The sequence below is a fragment of the Triticum urartu genome, chromosome 2A, assembly GCF_056163025.1.
Source record: "Triticum urartu cultivar PI428250 chromosome 2A, HENAU_Tu73, whole genome shotgun sequence".
In the NCBI taxonomy this organism is placed as follows: domain Eukaryota; kingdom Viridiplantae; phylum Streptophyta; class Magnoliopsida; order Poales; family Poaceae; genus Triticum; species Triticum urartu.
The window spans coordinates 760,393,401-760,412,588 of record NC_141874.1 but is presented as its reverse complement, the minus strand read 5'-3'; the positions used below and the strand labels follow the sequence as shown (position 1 = coordinate 760,412,588).

Here is a 19,188-nt window from a genome sequence, read left to right as displayed (position 1 = left end):
TTTAAAAGATTGTCCGTGTTACCAAAAAATGTTCACACATTCAAAATATTTTAGTGTATTAAGAAAGTTCTTGCATTTCAAAAAATGTTCATGTTTTCTTCAGGTTTTCATAAAATGTTCAGAGTTTCAAATTTTGTTCACCCTTTCAATAAATATTCTAAATTTCACAAACTGTTCACGTTTTCAAAAAACTTATCGTTTAAAATTTTGTTTGTGTTTTCAAAAAATTGTTCAGAATGTTAATTTTTGTTCTCATTTTTAAAAATTTGGTTTAGAATTTCAAAATTTGTTCTAATTTTTCAAAGTTTGTTTGTGTTTTCCAAAAATAAAGTTCTCATTTTCTAAAATTGTTCATAGATCAAAAGCTGTTCATAGATATAAAAGTTCTTTGTGAATTATAAAATGTTTGCGGATTTCAAAATATGTTCGTGATTTCTAATTTTGTTTCCTACGTGTTGTTTGTATCGTTGTTCCTCGGGTTTCTATGTACATGTGAGACATTTTTTGAGACATCATTTTTAAAATACACAATAACATTTTAAAAAATATTTTTATGTCTACTTTTTTCTTCTATATCAAGACCAATTTTATACATGTTTAACATTTTCATAATACATGATTACATTTTTAATGAAAATGAATAAATTTTTTAATACATGCTTGATGTCTATTTTTTTCAAAAACATTGTATATTTTTTCATGTACATCTAAAAATTTATTTTATGTAGGTATAACATTTTCCAAATGCACGATTCAATTTTTTTAATGACACATACATTTTTTTGAAACGTATGAATATTTTTAAAATGTCACGAGATTTGTTTTGTATGCTATCAACATTTTCATATACATTGCAAACATTTATTTTATATATGTCTAACTTTTTATAATATCACACAATATTTTTGAAACACGTGATATTTTTAAAATGTCAAAACAATTATATACTATCAACAGTTTTTATTTTGAATTAAGTTAATTTTTCACATTGTGTTAAGATATTAAAAATTCAATTTTTAAATTTTGTTTGTAAAAAAACGGAAAGACAAACTTACCGGTAACCGACCTGGACCGGCCCATTCGCGAAGCCCTGACGCGAGCGGTCGCTGCAGCTCGCGTCAGGCGATGTATGACCCTTCCCTCAAAAAAAAGGGCACTGCCCAGCGCCGGCGCGCCAGCCCAGTTTTTTGGCCGGTCACATCTGATGCATTAGATTCGGTTGTTACCCACCGTCAGATCAAGCCTTTTGCTTTTTTTTTCTTAAACAAAACGGCATCCGATCCAAAATAGCATCGATGACGCTCGAGGCCGGACCTTGAAGCTCCCGCCGGCCCCGACGCCGGCTGCCGTCCCCTTGAAGCATCAGCAACTCGCCGTTGGGTGCCGTCCCCGCCGCCGGACGGCATCCTCGCAGGACCCGTGCTCGTCGGTTCCAGCAGGACCTCGTCCGAACACCCTGCCGTCGTTCTGTGGAAGCACCGTCGTTGTAGAACGCTCGACCCTTACGTCGTTGCAGCAAATTAGCCGCCACCGCCGGCCGTAGGTCCTGGTGTTGCCGCTCACACCATTGTCACCATGCCGACGCCCAGTAGAAGCTTTTTTCCTTACCGATTGAATCTTTTTCCTTGCCGGTTGAAGTTTTTCATGGTTCAAAGTTTTTCTTCCACACTCATTTGAAGCTTTTCCATGCTTGAAGCTTACTCCTTTGCCTGTTGAAACTTTTTTCATGGTTCAAAGTTTTTCTTCCACACCAATTTGAAGCTTTTCCATGCTTGAAGCTTTACTCCTTTGCCGGTTGAAGCTTTTTCGCATACCGGTTGAAGCTTTTTCGCATACCGTTTGAAGCTTTTTTGCATCTGCCGTCGCCGGCCACAAGTACGCCGTCGTTGGTTGCAGCACATCATTCTGACAGTAGTAGCCTTTTTTTTGTTGCCGGACGCAGCTTTTCGCGGCGTGGGTTGCAACTTTCCTCATCTCCCGGTTGCAGCTGTTTGTTGTCGTGGGCCACCAAACTACACCGCCGAAGATTGTAGCAAATAGCGACGCCGGTTGTAGCAAAAAAATGATATAGTTGTAGCAAAAACCAGCTGTGTTTCCAACTCACTTATTGGTTGCAGCAAAAAACAACTATGGTTCCAGCTCTGAATTTGGCCGGTTGAAGCAAAACAAAATGCTAGTTCCAGCATCGTTATCCGCTCGCTGGCATCACAACCTTCGCCGTGGTCATCCATGGAGACTCGTCGGCACGGCTTGGCACGGCGCCCCCGGCGCGGTCCCTGCACCTCCATCGCGGCGCCCCGGCATGGTCCAAGCACCTCTGTTGCAGGAGAGTTTGTGCATCGCGGTGCGGAGATTGAAAAAAAAATCACGCGGTGGAGCCATCTACAGGAGCGCTTCTGGAGATAGGAGCCGATGCACTGCAGCAAACGAGTGAGCCACGTTTGTTTCGGGAGGAGATAAGATAGGAGCGGTGATGGGCCAAAAAAAGTCACGCGTGGGTGGTTGACCCTCGGCGAATAAGATGCAGCGTTCGATCGTGTTTAATCAGAAGGCGCTCGTGCGTCCGGCGGAGCGTTCGGTCGGCGCGCCGAACGCAAACATTTACCAAAAGAAAAGGCGATGTATGACCCACACCAAACAGCGAGCGAGCAAGCAAACACTCTGTTCTTCCTCCTGGCCTACATCCGCTGGCTGTCCACGAGCACGAAAATACAGAATCTTTCTATTTTTTTGGGCTTGGTGTCCATGTGAGTGCCAGGATGGTCGGCCTAGCCGCCTAGGAATCATCCTAGGATTCTGAACTACCGTCCGGCAGAATCTTTTTTTTTGCCGGGGTTAAAAGCAGCCACACATGCATATGATTGACTTTGCGACGGCCGCTGGATTGTTTGATTGGACGGTACATATCGTCCGTGGAGCAGTTTCGGTTTGGAAAGGGATAGTCAGCCTAGCCGCTTAGAGCAACTCCAATGCGCCGATTCAAATGGACCGCACTTTTGTTCGCTTTTTGTTCCTTTGGGTCGGCCGTTCGTTTGGCGTCCGTCCTATTTGAGATTTGAGTCGGCAGTCCGCCCAATGCGCCGACTCATTTCATATCCGCACGTAAATTTTGAAAAAGACCCGTGGCCATAGATCATGTCAGTGGCCATGTCGTCGCTCGAAGCTCATGCCGGCACCATGCCAGCGCCGACATACAATGCCAGCTTAAAAAAACACCACATAGTTCATACTGGCACACATGCCAGCACACAAAAGGGGTGTGACTTGAGTTCGATCATGCCATCGCGGCCCGTGGTCATATGCCAGCACACATGCCGGCACACAAAAAAAGGATGGCGCTCGCCGCCATAGGTCACTCGTCGTCGAACTTGAGCATGTCGGCCTGCATCTTCTCGAACCACGGCCTTTTTCTTGGCGACACGGTGTTGAGATCCACCTTCATGATCTCCACCCCGGTCATCATGCTCGCGAGAGCCACTTCTTTCGCCTTGGTCTTGGCGCTGGCGCCTCGATCTCTAGCATCTTGGCTTGCTTCTCCGCCTCCATCTCAAGCATCTTGACTTGCTTCTCCGCATCCATCTCAAGTCTCCTCCTTTGGATCTCCATGAAGGCGTTCATTTGTTCTTCTTTGTATCGCCGATGCTCCTCCTCTCTTGAGTCCTTCTTGCTCATCATGCTCTCCAGCTTGCGATCAAGGCGTTCGACGCTGCATCCCGCTTGTCCTCCTTCTTGGAGTTGGTCTTCCCCCGCGATCGTGCCTTCTCGCCGTCCCCAACCTCCTCCACGGCTTGCTTCCCCCCCCCCCACGCGACTTGATGGCGGCATATTGCGCCTTGAACTTCCCCTCGTCTTTGATGACCCTCCAACAATGGGAGAGGTAGAAGCACTTGCCATTGTGTTGGACCTTGAATGCCTCCAAAGCTTGGAATGCCTACAAATGTATTTCATGCAAGTATATTGGCAAATGGATATGGAAATGGACACGCAAGCATAAGCGGAATGACACAAAAGAGAGCCGCTTGCTAGCATACCATGTCTTGCATGCCGATGCCTCTCACGGGGCGTGTCTTGATGCTCTCAAGAGTGGCACAAAACTAGTTGCATTCTTGTTGGATCACCCTTCATCGCCTCGAAATGGACACCCACCCGCGCGTGCTTTGGATTTGGAACGGCCGAAACTTCTTGCGCTCATGGAACTCGCGGTGGACACGAATCCAAAAGGTTGATACCTTTTGTTCGGCAACCGTCTTGGGGTCTTGCCCAATGTCCCTCCAACACTCACAAAGGAGCTTGTCCTCGGCCGCCTTGTATGTCTTGGTCCGCTTGCTCTTGCGCTTCCGCTTCGCCCCGACGGCTTGGTTGGCGAGCTCGTCCTCGAACAAAGGATCCCCTTGGATGTCCAAGTCTTCCTCTTTCTCTTGTCCGTAGTCATCCAGAAACTCGTGGTCGAGGGGGAAGCCGTCCAGGTCGAAGCCGACCTGATCGTGCATGAAGGCGACCTAATCTTGATCAAAGGTGGACGGCGTGAACGGCCCTCGGCTGTCCTGCCTTTTTGTCTCGTCGAGATCGTAGCCGGCCCCGGTGGCACCGCCAGCGGCCGGCACACCACCCTCGAAGATGATGTTCTACATGTAGTTGTCGTCGCCGTCCTCCGGCATTACGTCGAACAGGTTGCGTGCGCCGGCAGCATGTCCGCTGGCATATGCCGCGAGCGTTTCCTCGCCCCTCTGGATGAAGAGCCACTGGCCACCGGTGTGGCGTTGAGATCGATGGGCGCGGACGCGGGCGTGGACGGCGCTACCAAGCTCACCTCGGGAGAGCATTCACCAGAGAGTCAGGAGGCCTGCGGGTAGATGTAGAAGCCGGCCATCGGCTGCGTCGCCGACGCGCGGGGCGAGTCGAGCAGCACCATTCGCGGGAACACAGATGAGCCGGTGCTGGCCGCGGCCACGACGGCGTTGACGAGGTTGTGCTGGCCATGGTTTAACCCTAGCAGAATTAGCGACTCCCTCGTTGTCGCCGCGACGCGGGCATTGGTGGCCTCCTGCTGCGCGGCGGCGGTGATGGCAGCCACCGTGATGGCTTCGTCCCTTGCGTCCGTCGCGTGCCTCCGGCTCTTTCTCTTTGCCGACTCCCTTGCCCGCTCTTCGGCCGTCAGTTTCTTCTTCGTATTGGGCGCGACGGCGGTCTTGCGGGGGGCGCGAGGCTTGCCTTTGCTGGAGGGGGCAGACGTGATGCCGGACAAGGCGAGGGAGGCGAGGCCGGTGGCGGCGTCAAGGTCGGCGTCCATGACGAGCGGCGGGAGCGTGTGCGGGAGGGAGGGTTTTGGGGGATATGGAGGGAAATGGCGGGCCAAGGGGGAGGAGAAGGCGCTCGTGCGCGTGCCTGCGCGGACGCAAATCTGTTTGAGTCGGCGCGTTGGACCGATTTTTCTGTCCGCGCAGACAAAATCGGTCGCCGCATTGGAGTTGCTCTTAGGAATCTTTCTACGCTACTGCTACGAAAATTACAAAATTTGCCGCAAAAAGAAAAGGGTTTGATACTGACGTATACATCGTAGTACAAAAGATGCATTGTACTCTATTTTGGTCGAGGCCAAAAGATGCCCTGTTGCCCCCGTCCAAAGCAAACGCCAAGCCCGGCCGTTGAGAAGTCTCCCCTCCCGCTTGCGATGGACCAACGACAAATTTCCGCTCGATTTAGAAATTCGAACCAACCCCAAATCTAGCGCACCTCGCCGGCGAACCCGGGGCGTCATGGTGGGTTTCTCCGTTTTATATAGATGGACACGCTACCCCACTCCATGCACCCACACCGTCCCCTCCTCCTCCCACCGCCTTCGCAGCTCCGCGTTCGGACCAGCGACCGTCTCCTGTACGCGGTACGCCCCCAAGGTCGCACGAAACCACCGATCTTTCGCTGCGTTGATTGAGTTGGGGGCGATGATGTACAAGTTATAGATCCTTCTGCGGTATTTCTTAGTAGTAGCCCAACACCACTGAGCTTCTCTTGCCTTGAGAAAATTTCACCAGACGGCCGGCAAGACAATGCCTTTTCATGTCTCTCCCAATCTGCATCTCCATGTCCCCAAAGCCTATCATAGCTCCTCGCCATCCACTCGTCTCCTCCGAGCCTCGAGCTATGTACCATCCCGTAATGTTAACGAAGGAGCAGCCAGCAGCGGCAGGGCCTCCTGCGTTTCAGCTGCTTCTGGGAAGCTATCGGGCCATCAAACCTCCTCGCTGTGGGGCGACTATTTCCTCGACTACCAGCCAAAACCACTGCAGGTACATAAGTAGTATGCGTTCTTTTAAGTGTTTCTACCATCCTAAATACTCCTATTGAATTGTGAGCACTTACTCAGAGGGGGTGTGGACATTTAACATTAGGTATCAACTACAGCATAGCGACACGAATTTTTGGACATGCCATTTTAATTTTTGAAAATATAAAATAATCAATCAATTCTGGAATTTTTTTGTGGGGAACATAGTCGAGTGTTCTACTCATGTATGAAGTTCCGCGAAAACTGACTTTCATGTTCTTCACGGTGAAAAAACAAAACTGCAACTTCAGAAAACTTGAATAGCAACTTTTACATAGAACCGTTTTTTCCCCTCAAAGACGACTATGGAAGTCATTTCTTCGCAAAGCATTACACGTTAGTATGACACTATACCATGTTCGTTACAAAAAGTTTCAAAACTGTTTGACTTTTTTTATTTTCAAATATTTATTTCAATGTGGGTGCACCTGCATCCAAGTTCCATTGGTGTTTTCGTGTTCCCTAATTGATAATCTTATAATTCATATATTACATCTTACTAGTAGAGTGCCCGTGCGTTGCCACGGGCTCTTGAAATAGTTTGCAAGAGTTACATGTTAAATTTCACACGTACAAACAATATAACACAAACACAATTATTGAATAATTGAAGTCCATTTTTGCAATGTAAAATGATAACAAAAAGAAAGATTAACGACATGTCCATGTAACAAACTGAGCGATGTTCGACCTTAACACCTATTACAAAACTATCAATATCTAGATGATGTGCTTAAAACATTCTTTCACAATATCAGGAAAGTTGCCTTTAGCTTTATTTCCACGATGTTTTAGCAAGTATAATAAAAATTGTTTCCTCAACTCATATCCATCCTACACAAACAATATATGTAGTTAGTATGAAAATTTCACGCTGAAGGTATTAAAACATGTAACAAACAATACTCACCCCGCAAACCGGCTTACCAATTCTTTACCGTTCCACCAGAGCATAAAATGAAAAACAAAATAGCCAGACACATTCCTGCTGTTTTTAAAATTAATAATATAAAGAATATAGTGATAACAAAAATAAATGTTTTTGTTATGAATTCATTACCCGTCTATACTCGTTGAAATACCAACCGAAAATAAATTTTGCCATTTAGATATATCAGAATTCCAACCAGGCGGCTTTATTTCGAGTGCTTCTTTGAAATCCCTTGCAAAACCTTTAAATTTCAGTGCATGCCTCAAATTTTTATCCTCTAACGATTGTGATGTTTGAATAGGGCCCATAATATATAGACGACGTGCCTCTTTGTTGATGATGTCTAAGATGTATCGGCCGATGGATGCATAGGGAAGATAAATCTACAAGTGGATCTATTAGAAACAACAAATAAACCATGACAACAATAGACAAAATACTTTACTTATCATGTTGCATGATGAGATGTCGTTGCCTATCCTAGGCCAGCTATCAAATAATGTTGCCAACGTCTGGATAGTTTTCTTCTCGCAAAACTTCTTACCTCGTGTTGACTCTAGCATCATGGACTAAGTAAAAAAAGAAATATTGTTTCAACATGTTGATACTAATGCCACATAGAATGAAAAGTTACGATAACTTACACAAAATCTTAGATCCATGTAGTGTATAGGAGGGTATGTGAACAATACTCCCTCGTCACATGCCAATTTTCCAGAAAAAATGTGTTTGAAATTATATAGTAAGAATATGAAGAGAAATGTTACTCAGTTATGCACTCAACCAAACCAAATTCAAGAATATTAACACCATGCAGAATGTCGAAAGCTTCTGTTGACCACTGACCACCAACATGTTTTCAGAAAAATTGTGCCTCAAACAGTATATGAAAATACAATGGTAGTTTTTCGACCTGCTATGTGCATTACACACAAGTTCATATCATTTTACTAAGTTGACAATGTTCAGCTAGTTCAGGCAGAGAACAAGTTTTCCTTTCTTAGTTCACCCGTTTGCTCATAAAAAGGAAGCTTGGAATATTTGATGTGCAGATTAACCCGAGACAATATAAGCTTCAGTATAACCCACATAACTTGGTATGGACTGAAAGAACAAAGCTCCTTTAAACCATGGACGTTTATTTTCATTATAAGCAGTGATCAACATGTACTTACTAATAATTACTCCCTCCATTCCTTTATATAAGGTGTATTTGTTTTTTGATAAAATTCCACAATGTAAGGTGCATTTCTTCTAAATTCTCATAATTCCCTTTGTATCCCTCCAGAAAGAGGAAAGTATCTCTCTCCCGATTTCCTGTATCTCTCCTTGTATCAAAATAAGGAAACTATCTCTTTCTTGATTGCATGTATCTCTTACTTTCCTGGACTCACTGATTTACTTGCCACTAACTAACAAATTTGTCAAGGGCAATTTTGTCCTAACACCTCTATAATTATGCGCCTTGGTCACCGTGCCAAAAATAATACACCTTACATAAAGGAACGGAGGGAGTATTATTCAAAACTTGATGTACTACTAACTATTACAAAAATTCCGCAAAGAACTTGAGGGGTAAGCACGGAGTTAATCAATAGTTACTACCAATAATTTTTAAATATAGAGATTCATGAGGGACAAAATAGGTATAGAACAATAAATGCACAATTGGCATTGTGGGATCAAAAGAATCTTCTATACAATATAATGCACCATCAGCTCGTCGCTAACTGCTTGCAAGAGTATTCTTTAACATCGAGCATAAAACAGTACAATCAAAGTACCATTGCTCTCTTTCCGACGGTAGATATTCACCTAAACAACATGTTTGATAATCTAGTAACATGCAACTTTGTCACAACAGTGCCCACTATCCACCCCAGTTAAACTAAAGCAAAAGGCTTCTCTAAAGACATAGACAGAACGTTGATCATATCTAGCAACAACATAACCATCCCCTATCAGCCAATGCCCTCCATCCCTCCCCCTCTCTCTCTCTCACACGCGCGCGCGCGCGAGCACACACACACACACACAACAAACCTAGCACAACAACAACAGATAGCACGACGCGGCCACATCCCATCATCTCATCTCCCTGAGAAGGTGATACTGCTGCATCGCCATGGAGCTGGTAGAAAGGTTTGACTGCACAATACACAAACACCACCAAATTGTGGGGCCATTCGTGATCTACGCTTTCCTGGTTCCCACGGCGTCAAGGTTAATTTCTTTTGTGGGTCAAGATTTTCAAGAGAAGATAACCTCACCTCCGAGCCACCATGTCCATCACACACGCTGAGCATCTCTCCTCCCGTGACTTGGCCTTTTACTATTGTAGTAACAACCATGTCATCCCAGTACTTGTTCTTCATGTTATTCTATCGATGGAATAATTTGAGTTTTTCGACCGAACGCTTGTCTGCATTTGAGGACAAATAAATTAGCTGAGACAACCAAGTAAATACGTTAAAATTAATTGGATCATAAAATATAAATTGAGCACTGAGGCAAGTAATATCATTACCAATCTTGTATCTTCTTCCGATGTCCAAGCCATACGGTGTGTGATCCTACCGGGCTCCGAATCCGCTTCAAGACGGACGACAAGCCATGACCATCTAGACTCATTTAATCCTTTTGAAATAAGGAGCCTATCTGTTAAGGAACGCTAGGTTCAGACATGACTAATAGACTATTCCAAGAAACAATGGTACAGGCAAAAAAAAAACAACAACTGCATGTTAGGATTAGATGGGAACCCGAGAAGCTACTAAACCTACATATCTACAACTAAGCAGGAATATTCATATGATTATACTGCACACAATGATTTGTATCTCAGTAAACTCCTTGCAGTCCAAAAGGAATCTGCACTACTAAGACCTACAGAGTCAGTTACAGAAAGTTGCTTAACTACATTATTATCTCAGAATTTCATTACATACTACAGCAGTAGCAAGAAAGCATCTTGGTTCAGCTTATGCAAGTACTATAATGTGATCTTAAGAAAGAAAAGAGTAAATTGGTCAGCTTACACAACTACCAAAATTTCACCTTACACAATTTTGTTATAGTTTCACACAAAAAAATTATGGCATAAGTGCACAACCTTTAGGAGCTGAAAAATACTGGATAACATCTCAATGAAAACATGTTGTAACACAACTGCACAAAAAGTATTATGCCAAGAGCACCAGCCCACCTGCAAAAATTGATGTAGGCCAGCTTTAACATTTTAAGCAACAGACACAAAATAAATTAACCTTGAAGTCTTGAATTGACCATTGGGCATGAATTTAGCTTCACTGTCATAGTTCATATGTATGTTTTACTAAAGCAATGATCAAAACATCATTGCTGTATCCAAAAAAACAGAACACGACTTTGACGCTCTTATATAATACAATGAAAAAGTTTACGAAATATAAGAGAACACTTTCAGCTTCAGATGTGTCAAGTATCTTACTGTTACCTATCATTGTATGATGCTTTAGTTCCAAGAACTGACATGAATCAACTAAATGCCTTTCTTGGAAATAAGAAGAATATTGTTCCTTATTTTTGCCATTGATTCCTCTGCTATTCTTGTTGATATATAACCAGAACACACATAGTGATAAGCTCTTTTGCAGGGACATGAAAAGATACATTAGATCTGGATGGATGAATGAATAGTGTATGCATATACTTTGTGACAATTTAAAAACAGTACATATATCACAAATGATACACCTTTTTTAGATCATGATACACTAATATTTTAAGCAACTGATTTTATGATGAAAGTAGTATTTTCTTACTTTGTGCTCAACCTTCCTAAACAGATATAGCATAGCCGGCCATATCCAACTATAGAGCAGACAACATAGCAGCCAAAATGTTTTATATTGCAATTAATTATAACACATCGGACAAGAGTAATCTTGCATGGGATGTATTACTACAAATTGATAAATCATATTTATAAGAAGAGCTTGCTAATAATATACGTCAAGAAAAAAGTACCAATCTTACCATGTATAATTTGGCACATATCATCAACTTATCTGACTAAAAGATAGCATGGTATTTCATCTCATGGGTATCTGTAAACTGGAAAAAATGTGAGCTGAAGCAATTACCATGATAGATTAGAGTTAAAAGGATGTGCACTAACTTCTCTTCTCAAGCTAGCTCCTAATCATGCTCAGACATAAGGCATATGAAAGAAGTGATACCTGATGATTCACCATATGTTGCTACCGCTGTTTCATTCTTCTTGCAGTTTGCATGGTTGTTCCGCTGCTCACCACTGCCTCGCCTTACTGCTGCTACTCGCTAACGCCGCCCCGTAGTGCAGCTGCTGCTGGTCGCTGCCTCATCTTGCTACTGCCGCCCGCCGCCCTGTAGTGCAGCTGCTGCAGCTGGTGGCCGCCACAACTTAGTGCGTCTACCAACATCCAGATGCCCTCAGGCGCCACAGGTCACCACGCACCTCACCACAGATCCACAAGAGAGATTGAAATAGTTAGTAAATTATAGGACTAAAATATACATACTTATTTAACTTTGCGAATAAAGATAGTAAAACGGAGAAAAAATAGGAAACAAACTGATAAATTTCAATCTTTATTAGGCTTACCAATCAATGCTGCTCTTCAACTATGTCCCCTAAGAAACTGGTCCTCACCGCAGGTCACGTGCGAAGATCTGTAAAGCCGGAATCAAGTAGGCAACACATGTCATACATTATTTCCCCCATAGGGATTTGTGAAAGGGCAACAAAGATGGCGATAACCATGAGTGAGCTAGAGGAGGGACACCATGACACACTGGACGATGTAGATTCCGGTCATTGTGAGTTCCATCCAGTGGTGAGGTGTCCTGTTGGAGCGTATCATTGGTCAGGTGATGATTAGCAAGGAGTAGAGTAGTAGACCCATTCCAATAGTCTCGAGCTTAAGAGAGGCAAATAAGACTTCAATGCACATAGTTGATCGAGTGATGCTCAAGATTAACAATTTAGTAGAGACTCAAATAAATATAAATAAAATGCCGATGCATTCTTAAACTGGAAATATTGGACTTATAAAAGTTTCCGTTTGTAGTGCTATGGCAGAGATGTGGATGAAACTACAATGCTGTCATATGATCATGTACAATAATAAGAACTCAAGGTGAAAGAATATATTTGCACAGAAACAATCATGTGTTGTCACCAACTACAACATGCTCTATATACCCCATCACCAACTATGTATAACATGTGAAAATTTTCACAAGTGTCAGATTTGAACTAAGTTGCATCTATATTGTCTTGAAAAAAAAACTATAGCATGCTTCAGCATCAAGTTGTCACTGTTTCGTAATGCCAAATAAAAAGGATGCTGGCATTGCAGTACGACTGAAACACTAAAAACTAAGAGCCAGCAGCTCAATGAAACTGAGATCTACCTCTTGGCTAGTTAACAAGAGGGAGAACTAACAACATCAAGGTAACCATTCTTAAAAGTTATAATTAACCGCTGAATAACTGTAGTTTCCAGACTAAGAGTTCATAAGTTAGGGGCCACATTAAAATTAAGGCATCGCTAGTTGATAAGCAGAGCAGAACAATCAAGCATATCAACTACCACAGGTCCACGATCGGCTCAAAGTACTAATCATTTCCTCTACGTCAGTCCTGAAATCTGAAAATAAACATAAGCAGAATCTCATGAAGCAAGAACTACTTCTGGAATGCAGATATCATCACAAAAAGGAAAATCATGCTTGTCTATCTCACCCTAAGTGCCCAGATTTTTTGTCGCTGCTGCTGGCCACGGAAGAAAGTGGACGCACTAGGAGAGCTCTGGCAGAATATTTTCTCTGACATGCCCGTGCGTTGCAACAGGAGTAACAAATTCTTGAACTCTCCTAACAACTCATTTGTGTTGCCACTTCTCCCTTACATCACTGTCGTAGAGCGTAGCCACATTCCTATTCACAGCGAACTTCATCAGTTTGTTTTATTACAGTCTAGAAATCCTAAATTAAGTAAAAGATTGCATCATCCCAGCATGAATGTTTTTCAGTGAACAACTAATAGGGTACTACTTATGCTACCTGACATCCTAGATTATAGGACCATTGGGCGTTGAGGCATGTGATTGCAGTAAGGATCTCCTCGGTGACCTCATATATCCCTTGCATATAAAAGTTACCAGAAATAATTGTGTGTGTGTGCCCAATTCGATGTACAAAATGCTAAACATGTACTCCCTCCGTCCCAAAATAAGTGTCTCAACTTTGCACTAACTCTAGTACAAAGTTGTACTAAGCTTGAGACACTTATTTTGGGACGGAGGGAGTATATACTTGGCACGCAATAATTTCCTTTTGTATCATGTAAAACTACACTTACGTTTGTCCTAGCTGAAAATTTCTCATATTTTGAAAGGAAATACCATACGTACTTTGTTAGAAATGAAGATTAGTTACACAGTAACAGTTACATGAAAATTTTCATACGGTTTTTCTTTAAATATAAAAATCGCTAGTCTGGAGTACTTCATACATGCTTAATTATTTTGGTCGGAAAGATTTCTTAATTCTGATTAAGAAACGATTATACATTCAACAATAATAGAAGAATCTAGGAAGATGGTAAATACTAAACTGTCCAACATATAATAATATATTCTGAACCTAGGCTTATGCCTTCGCCTAATGCAGAGGGCAGAAGGATTAGCTATACAATGAAGATAATCCGATATTTAGCATGTGTTGTGAAGAAACAACAAACATCACACTATGTGTACCATCTTCGTGAGAAACATCATCTGATTTCACTATTGCCTATTGTCTAAGGTTTGACTCTGATGCATTAAACATAGACCTAACGCAAGGATTTTGTGGTGCCGCTTGAAGATGCAGTCCTGATCACCTTCCCTTCTTTTTGCTCATAATCCCGTTGAGAATATTATTCTTGATATAGAAACATAAATAATTGTTTTCTTGGATAATGGATTTAATGAACTGTAAAACAATGCAGGGAATTTAAGGGTAAGAGATTACTTGTCTGCATAGTGGGTGCAGGAGTTTGGTTCATCCCGTCCGCAGCCTCACTGAAAATTATTGCCCTCCCTGCAAATTAGGACCAACGAATCTGCTTCAAATTACTTCTCTGAACTCTTCTTGTCATCTACATCCATATCACAGCGAGTCTCCTGATGCTCAGAGACGAAACAACAATGGAGGCGAGGCAATATATGTTTCCTGTCAAAGCAACCATCTAACATGTACCATGACTCCATATGAGTAGAGATATTGTTTCTACTCTCCTAGCCAGAATTATTTAAAGAAAGATCAAAGCTGTAGCAAAATCCTCAATAGGCTAATAGCAATTATAGCACACTCGTCCAAAAAATAGATAAAAATAGTTTTGTCTGCTTACGGGAACAGGCTGATCGTTGTCTCAGCTAATAAGCTCCACATCCATCCATACAAACGAACTGCTGCTTTTAATAAACACATGGATCTCCAAACGAAGAGGAACCATTGTACAGGCGGCCGCACACGAAGAAGACGATGATGAGGGCGACCTCAATATCCCACGGCAGGGCGGCAGGGCCGGCTCAAACACCTTACGACTTGAGAACGCACTTGCCGGCTCCCTCGATCTGCTGGCTTCTGTATCTCCCGACTGACCCCTTCCCCCACCACCGATGGCCACAGACCAGCGAGCGTAGAACTCGACGAGCGCGCTGCAACCCCGGCCGATGTTCCTTCTTGAAGTTGGACTCCTGGCGCGCGGCCGTACGGCGCCGAGGCAGCCAGCGGGGAGATCGTGGTCGGTGCTACGCTCGGTGGTGTTCTGCCGATCCTGTGCGTCGCGTCCAGAGGAAAGGCTGGGAGTGGGCACGGGTGGGCGACTTGGGTGCTGTTTTCATTGTCGCGGTCGTGGATCCCTCCAGACCGTGGTCTCCATCATGGATCTAGGAAGGAGCGCAGGTTGGTGCTGGACGGCTTCGGCATGTGCTGGGATTTGCTGATGGTGGTGATTGACGGGGGCCGCCGCAACGAGGCGATGGTAATGGCGCAAGGGCGAGGACACGGATGGGAACCCTAGCCGGGCAGGCGAAGGGATCGGCTGCGGCTCCTCAAGGGGATTGGCGGCGGCTCCTGAAGGGGATCGTATCGTAGCGACGAGATCGGCGGCGGCGAAGAGATCGGCGGCGGCGAAGAGATCGGCGGCGGCGAAGGGATCGGTGGCGGGGAAAGGATCGGCCGCGGGGAACGGAGGTAGTGCAGGTGCGAGGGCGGCGGCGAAGGGATGGAGTGCGAGGGCGGCTGCCGTGGTTCTCGCTCGAGGGCACCCCGCAGGCCTCGCTCGTGGTTTTCCCGGTTCGCTGGGCGCGTTTCGGTGGGTGGGCGTGGGGTGCGGGTAATTTGATGGGAAAAAACCGGTTAAAAATAAACCGGTTGAAAGTGGGAGGGACTATTCAACCAATTCGTCTATTAGGAGTAGAGATTAATATCGGCACATAAAAAAGGTAACCGTTGCAACAAGTCATTATGAGATATTGTTTTTAAATCTACGCTGGGAAGCTTTATTCTTTTTAGTTTTAGGAGAATTCTGGGGTCTTCTTAGAATTCATGATTTTAAAAACTTTGATGTACTTGACATTAATAAATAAAAAGTTTCATAAACCTTAGAATATCTGATACCCTTTTTTTAGTATTTGAGAAAGAGGTATGCACCTCTTTTTCTAAACCAAACCAGAAAATCCGTGGCTTTTTAAAACATGAGTATCAATTGCCCAGACATTGAAATACAATTACTAAGGTTTTGAAAAAAAAAACTATGCTGTTAAACTAGGGCTAGCCCCCTTGAGAACCAAGCGTAGTGTTGAAAACATGTGAATCGGATACAATTTGCAAGATAATACTTTTAGATATTTAGTTTTTTACTCCCAACCAGCGGACATCACCCAAGAAAATCATATCATATACTTTCAATTTATTTGGAGATAGCTTACTTTATTGCCATCTAATCCGTTCACGTGTGTTTGGATGTATGCAGAGATCGGAGGAATGGATGACTGTGAGAGCTGATAAGCTAAAGGAGGAGGTTTGTGTGTTGTGTAAGACTTGCAACAACACATTGGAAATGATCACCTTATTGGACACCGTCCAACGTCACGGAATAGACCACCACTTCAAAGAGCAGATTGATGTTGCATTAAGTGACATCCTCGAGAGTGAGTTATGTAGCTCTAGCCTCCACGAAGTTTCCCTCAGGTTTCGTTTGCTTAGGGAACATGGTCTTTGGGTATCTCCAGGTATGCCTTCTTTTGAATACATACAAGTCATTAACTAATTCCCACAAAACATATATAGAAGATGGTCCACAGTTTAGATTACTCCCTACAACTTATTATGGGTAGTTTTCATTAACATTACATCACTAACATTTGACCTCAGATGTTTTTAACACATTCAAGAATGAGGATGGGAGATTCAGGGAAGATATTTCTAGTGACCCAAGGGGACTTTTAAGTCTATACAATGCAGCTCACGTTCTCATCCACGGTGAGCCATCACTTCAAGAAGCCATTTCTTTTGCAAGGCACCACCTTGAATTGATGAGAGGCAGTCTCAAGCCCCCTTTAGCCGAGCATGTTAAGCGTTCCTTGGACGTACCATTCCCGAGGACCGTTAAGAGGGTGGAAACAATGTATTATATCTCGGAGTACAAACATGAGGAAGGAAATAGCCCAATTCCATTGGAACTCGCGAAGCTAGATTTTAACCTTCTACAACATGTCCACTTGGAGGAACTCAAATGTCTTACCAAGTATGTCTTTGTTATATCCACTATTCAATTAAGATGGACCTAATAACCATTCATGGCTTCATGTATTGTGTCGTAAACATTCTCCATCTAATCACAATTTAGTAGGACTAATATATTTAACTAAAGTATCAAAGTACTTAATATTTTCAGTTGGTCGGTTGATTTTTATGGATATGTGAAGATAAACTATGTTCGAGATCGTTTGGTGGAGAGTTACTTTGGGGCATGTGTGGTTTACCATGAAAAAGATTTCGCCCTATCAAGAATATTTTTTACAAAGGTAATGGCGCTAATGAACATAATAGATGACACATATGATGCCCACGCTCCCATAGAGGAAAGTCAACAGCTAAATGCGGCCATACAAAGGTTAGTAGTTTGGATTTACCTTCATATGTTAAAAACTGCTAGCATGCAATGCAAGGAACAACCGAATTAATTTTCTTTGGATTATCTTCGTGCAATGTAACCTAACATGTAGATGGGATGAGAGTGCAACTTCTCTTCTACCTGACTACCTGAAAAGATACTATAATGAACTCTTGAGGATCTTTAAGGATGCTGGTGGTGAAGCATTCAGTGACACCTACCATGTTGCCTATGTCAGGAAAGCGGTAAACGATCATGTGTTTTATGTCTTTATATATTTTTGACTATGATGAAAAATGGACTCTTGGCCTCTACCTCGAAGAAGCATACAACCTAGTTTATTATCACGTTTTAGGAAGTCTGGAATAAAAAGCATGGCATTTAGTAACGGCGGAGGGTTCCAAAATGGTCTGAATAGACTGATAAATAAGTAGTGGTTTGTGACACCCAAAAGGATCATGATGCATAGATCCGTGCATTAAACTTCATCCTCATCATGCAAAGACCTCTAAGGCCACAATCTCCAATCCCCAATAGGCTAAATCGTGTCCCTGTGTAGTGATCGTCAAGATTGGGGCTGTGAGGTGCACAAGAATGTAACCTGCACGTGATTAGCACCATTTTGTATTTTATTAGCAAATGAAAAATGCGGTGTATTGTTTCACTTCTTCCGGCTTCAGCACCAACTAGAGACTGAGACAACCTTTCAATTTTTTGTATGTGATATGATTTTTCACATTTTTTGCTTTTGTGATTCATTTGTTGTCTTTTGTGCAGTTTCAAAAAATTTCTGCTTATCAACTCCAAGAAGCCGAATGGTTGCACCGGAATCACAAGCCAAGCTTTGACGATGTACTGAATCTATCAGCCATGTCCATAGGTATAGCGACCCTATGTGTAATTTTGATGGTTGGCATGGGTGATGAAGTAACCAAAGAAGCATTTGAGTGGGCAATTGGTTGCCCTAATATTGCTATAGCAGGCGGGAAGATAATGCGTATATATGATGACATTGCTGCATTTCAAGTATAGTCCTTTTGGACTTTGTCCCAATTATAACTTGTTACCACACAACTGATCAAGGCAAAGTATATAATTGATAATGTCATATAAACTTGTAGGGCGAGAAGGTGGATATGGCAAGCACTTTGGAGTCTTACATGGTCGAGCATAGGGTCACAAGCGAGGTTGCAATTGCCAGAATCAATTCACTGGTTGAAGCTGAATGGAAAACAGTAAATGAAGCTCGCTTTGAAAATCGAGCACTGCTCCCGGTGGTGAAGCAGATTATAAATTTAATTAATACCGCAACCTTATATTATGCGGATCAGAAAGATGGATACACCTTCGGCTTGTATCTTCGGAAGACTATCGAGAGCCTCTTTGTCAACCCCATTCCCATGAAGTAGTAGGTTGTAATGACGGTGCGCCAATTTACGTATCCATAAAAGCACCACTTCAAATAAGTATTTGTACATCATGCAATTGTGTTTCTGATTACTGGATGGTATATGTTTGCATGTTGTCATGCTAGTTAACTATTGTGTTGAAAATCTATATTTTCACCATGGCTCTTTGTCGCCGCTGGGCCCTCCAAGAGACGGCAACGGCAGATCGGGCTCGAGCTCGAGAGTTGCGCAGCTCCATGCTAGGCGACGGATCTTGGTGAGAGATTTCATGTCCTGTCCTAGCCAAGCAACCACCGCTAGCGCCTCTCACGCTCTCTTTTTTAGGGAAAAGGCA

General features: G+C 43.2%; 1 protein-coding gene and 1 long non-coding RNA gene across 4 annotated transcripts; one reads left to right on the top strand and one right to left on the bottom strand.

Annotated features, from left to right (window-relative positions):
* Positions 1-5,288: 5,288 nt before the first annotated feature.
* On the top strand, positions 5,289-18,854 carry LOC147987966 (tau-cadinol synthase-like). Its single transcript, XM_087542563.1, has 8 exons — positions 5,289-5,403; positions 6,094-6,287; positions 16,303-16,561; positions 16,704-17,076; positions 17,227-17,445; positions 17,558-17,690; positions 18,223-18,471; positions 18,567-18,854. The coding sequence occupies exons 1-8, from the start codon at positions 5,289-5,291 to the stop codon at positions 18,852-18,854; spliced, it is 1,830 nt and encodes a 609-aa protein (XP_087398689.1).
* LOC147987967 (uncharacterized) lies at positions 9,448-15,406 on the bottom strand. Of its 3 annotated transcripts, XR_015617747.1 has the most exons (11): positions 14,674-15,406; positions 14,295-14,363; positions 13,344-13,423; positions 13,024-13,217; positions 12,872-12,928; positions 12,037-12,122; positions 11,477-11,948; positions 11,274-11,351; positions 10,369-10,461; positions 9,784-9,914; positions 9,448-9,678 (listed from the first exon to the last, which is right to left on the bottom strand). It is a non-coding gene; the product is annotated as an uncharacterized LOC147987967 (long non-coding RNA). The 3 variants fall into 3 exon arrangements; XR_015617746.1 differs by lacking the exon at positions 12,872-12,928; XR_015617748.1 differs by lacking the exons at positions 12,872-12,928; positions 13,344-13,423.
* Positions 18,855-19,188: the final 334 nt, after the last annotated feature.

Bases quoted from the DNA above. Each gene is read 5' to 3' on its own strand.
- LOC147987966 (XM_087542563.1), top strand. From the start codon at position 5,289: ATGACGAGCGGCGGGAGCGTGTGCGGGAGGGAGGGTTTTGGGGGATAT. The intron at 5,404-6,093 runs GTTTGAGTCGGC...ATGTCCCCAAAG, and splicing joins GCCTGCGCGGACGCAAATCT to CCTATCATAGCTCCTCGCCA. The intron at 17,446-17,557 runs GTTAGTAGTTTG...CCTAACATGTAG, and splicing joins CTAAATGCGGCCATACAAAG to ATGGGATGAGAGTGCAACTT.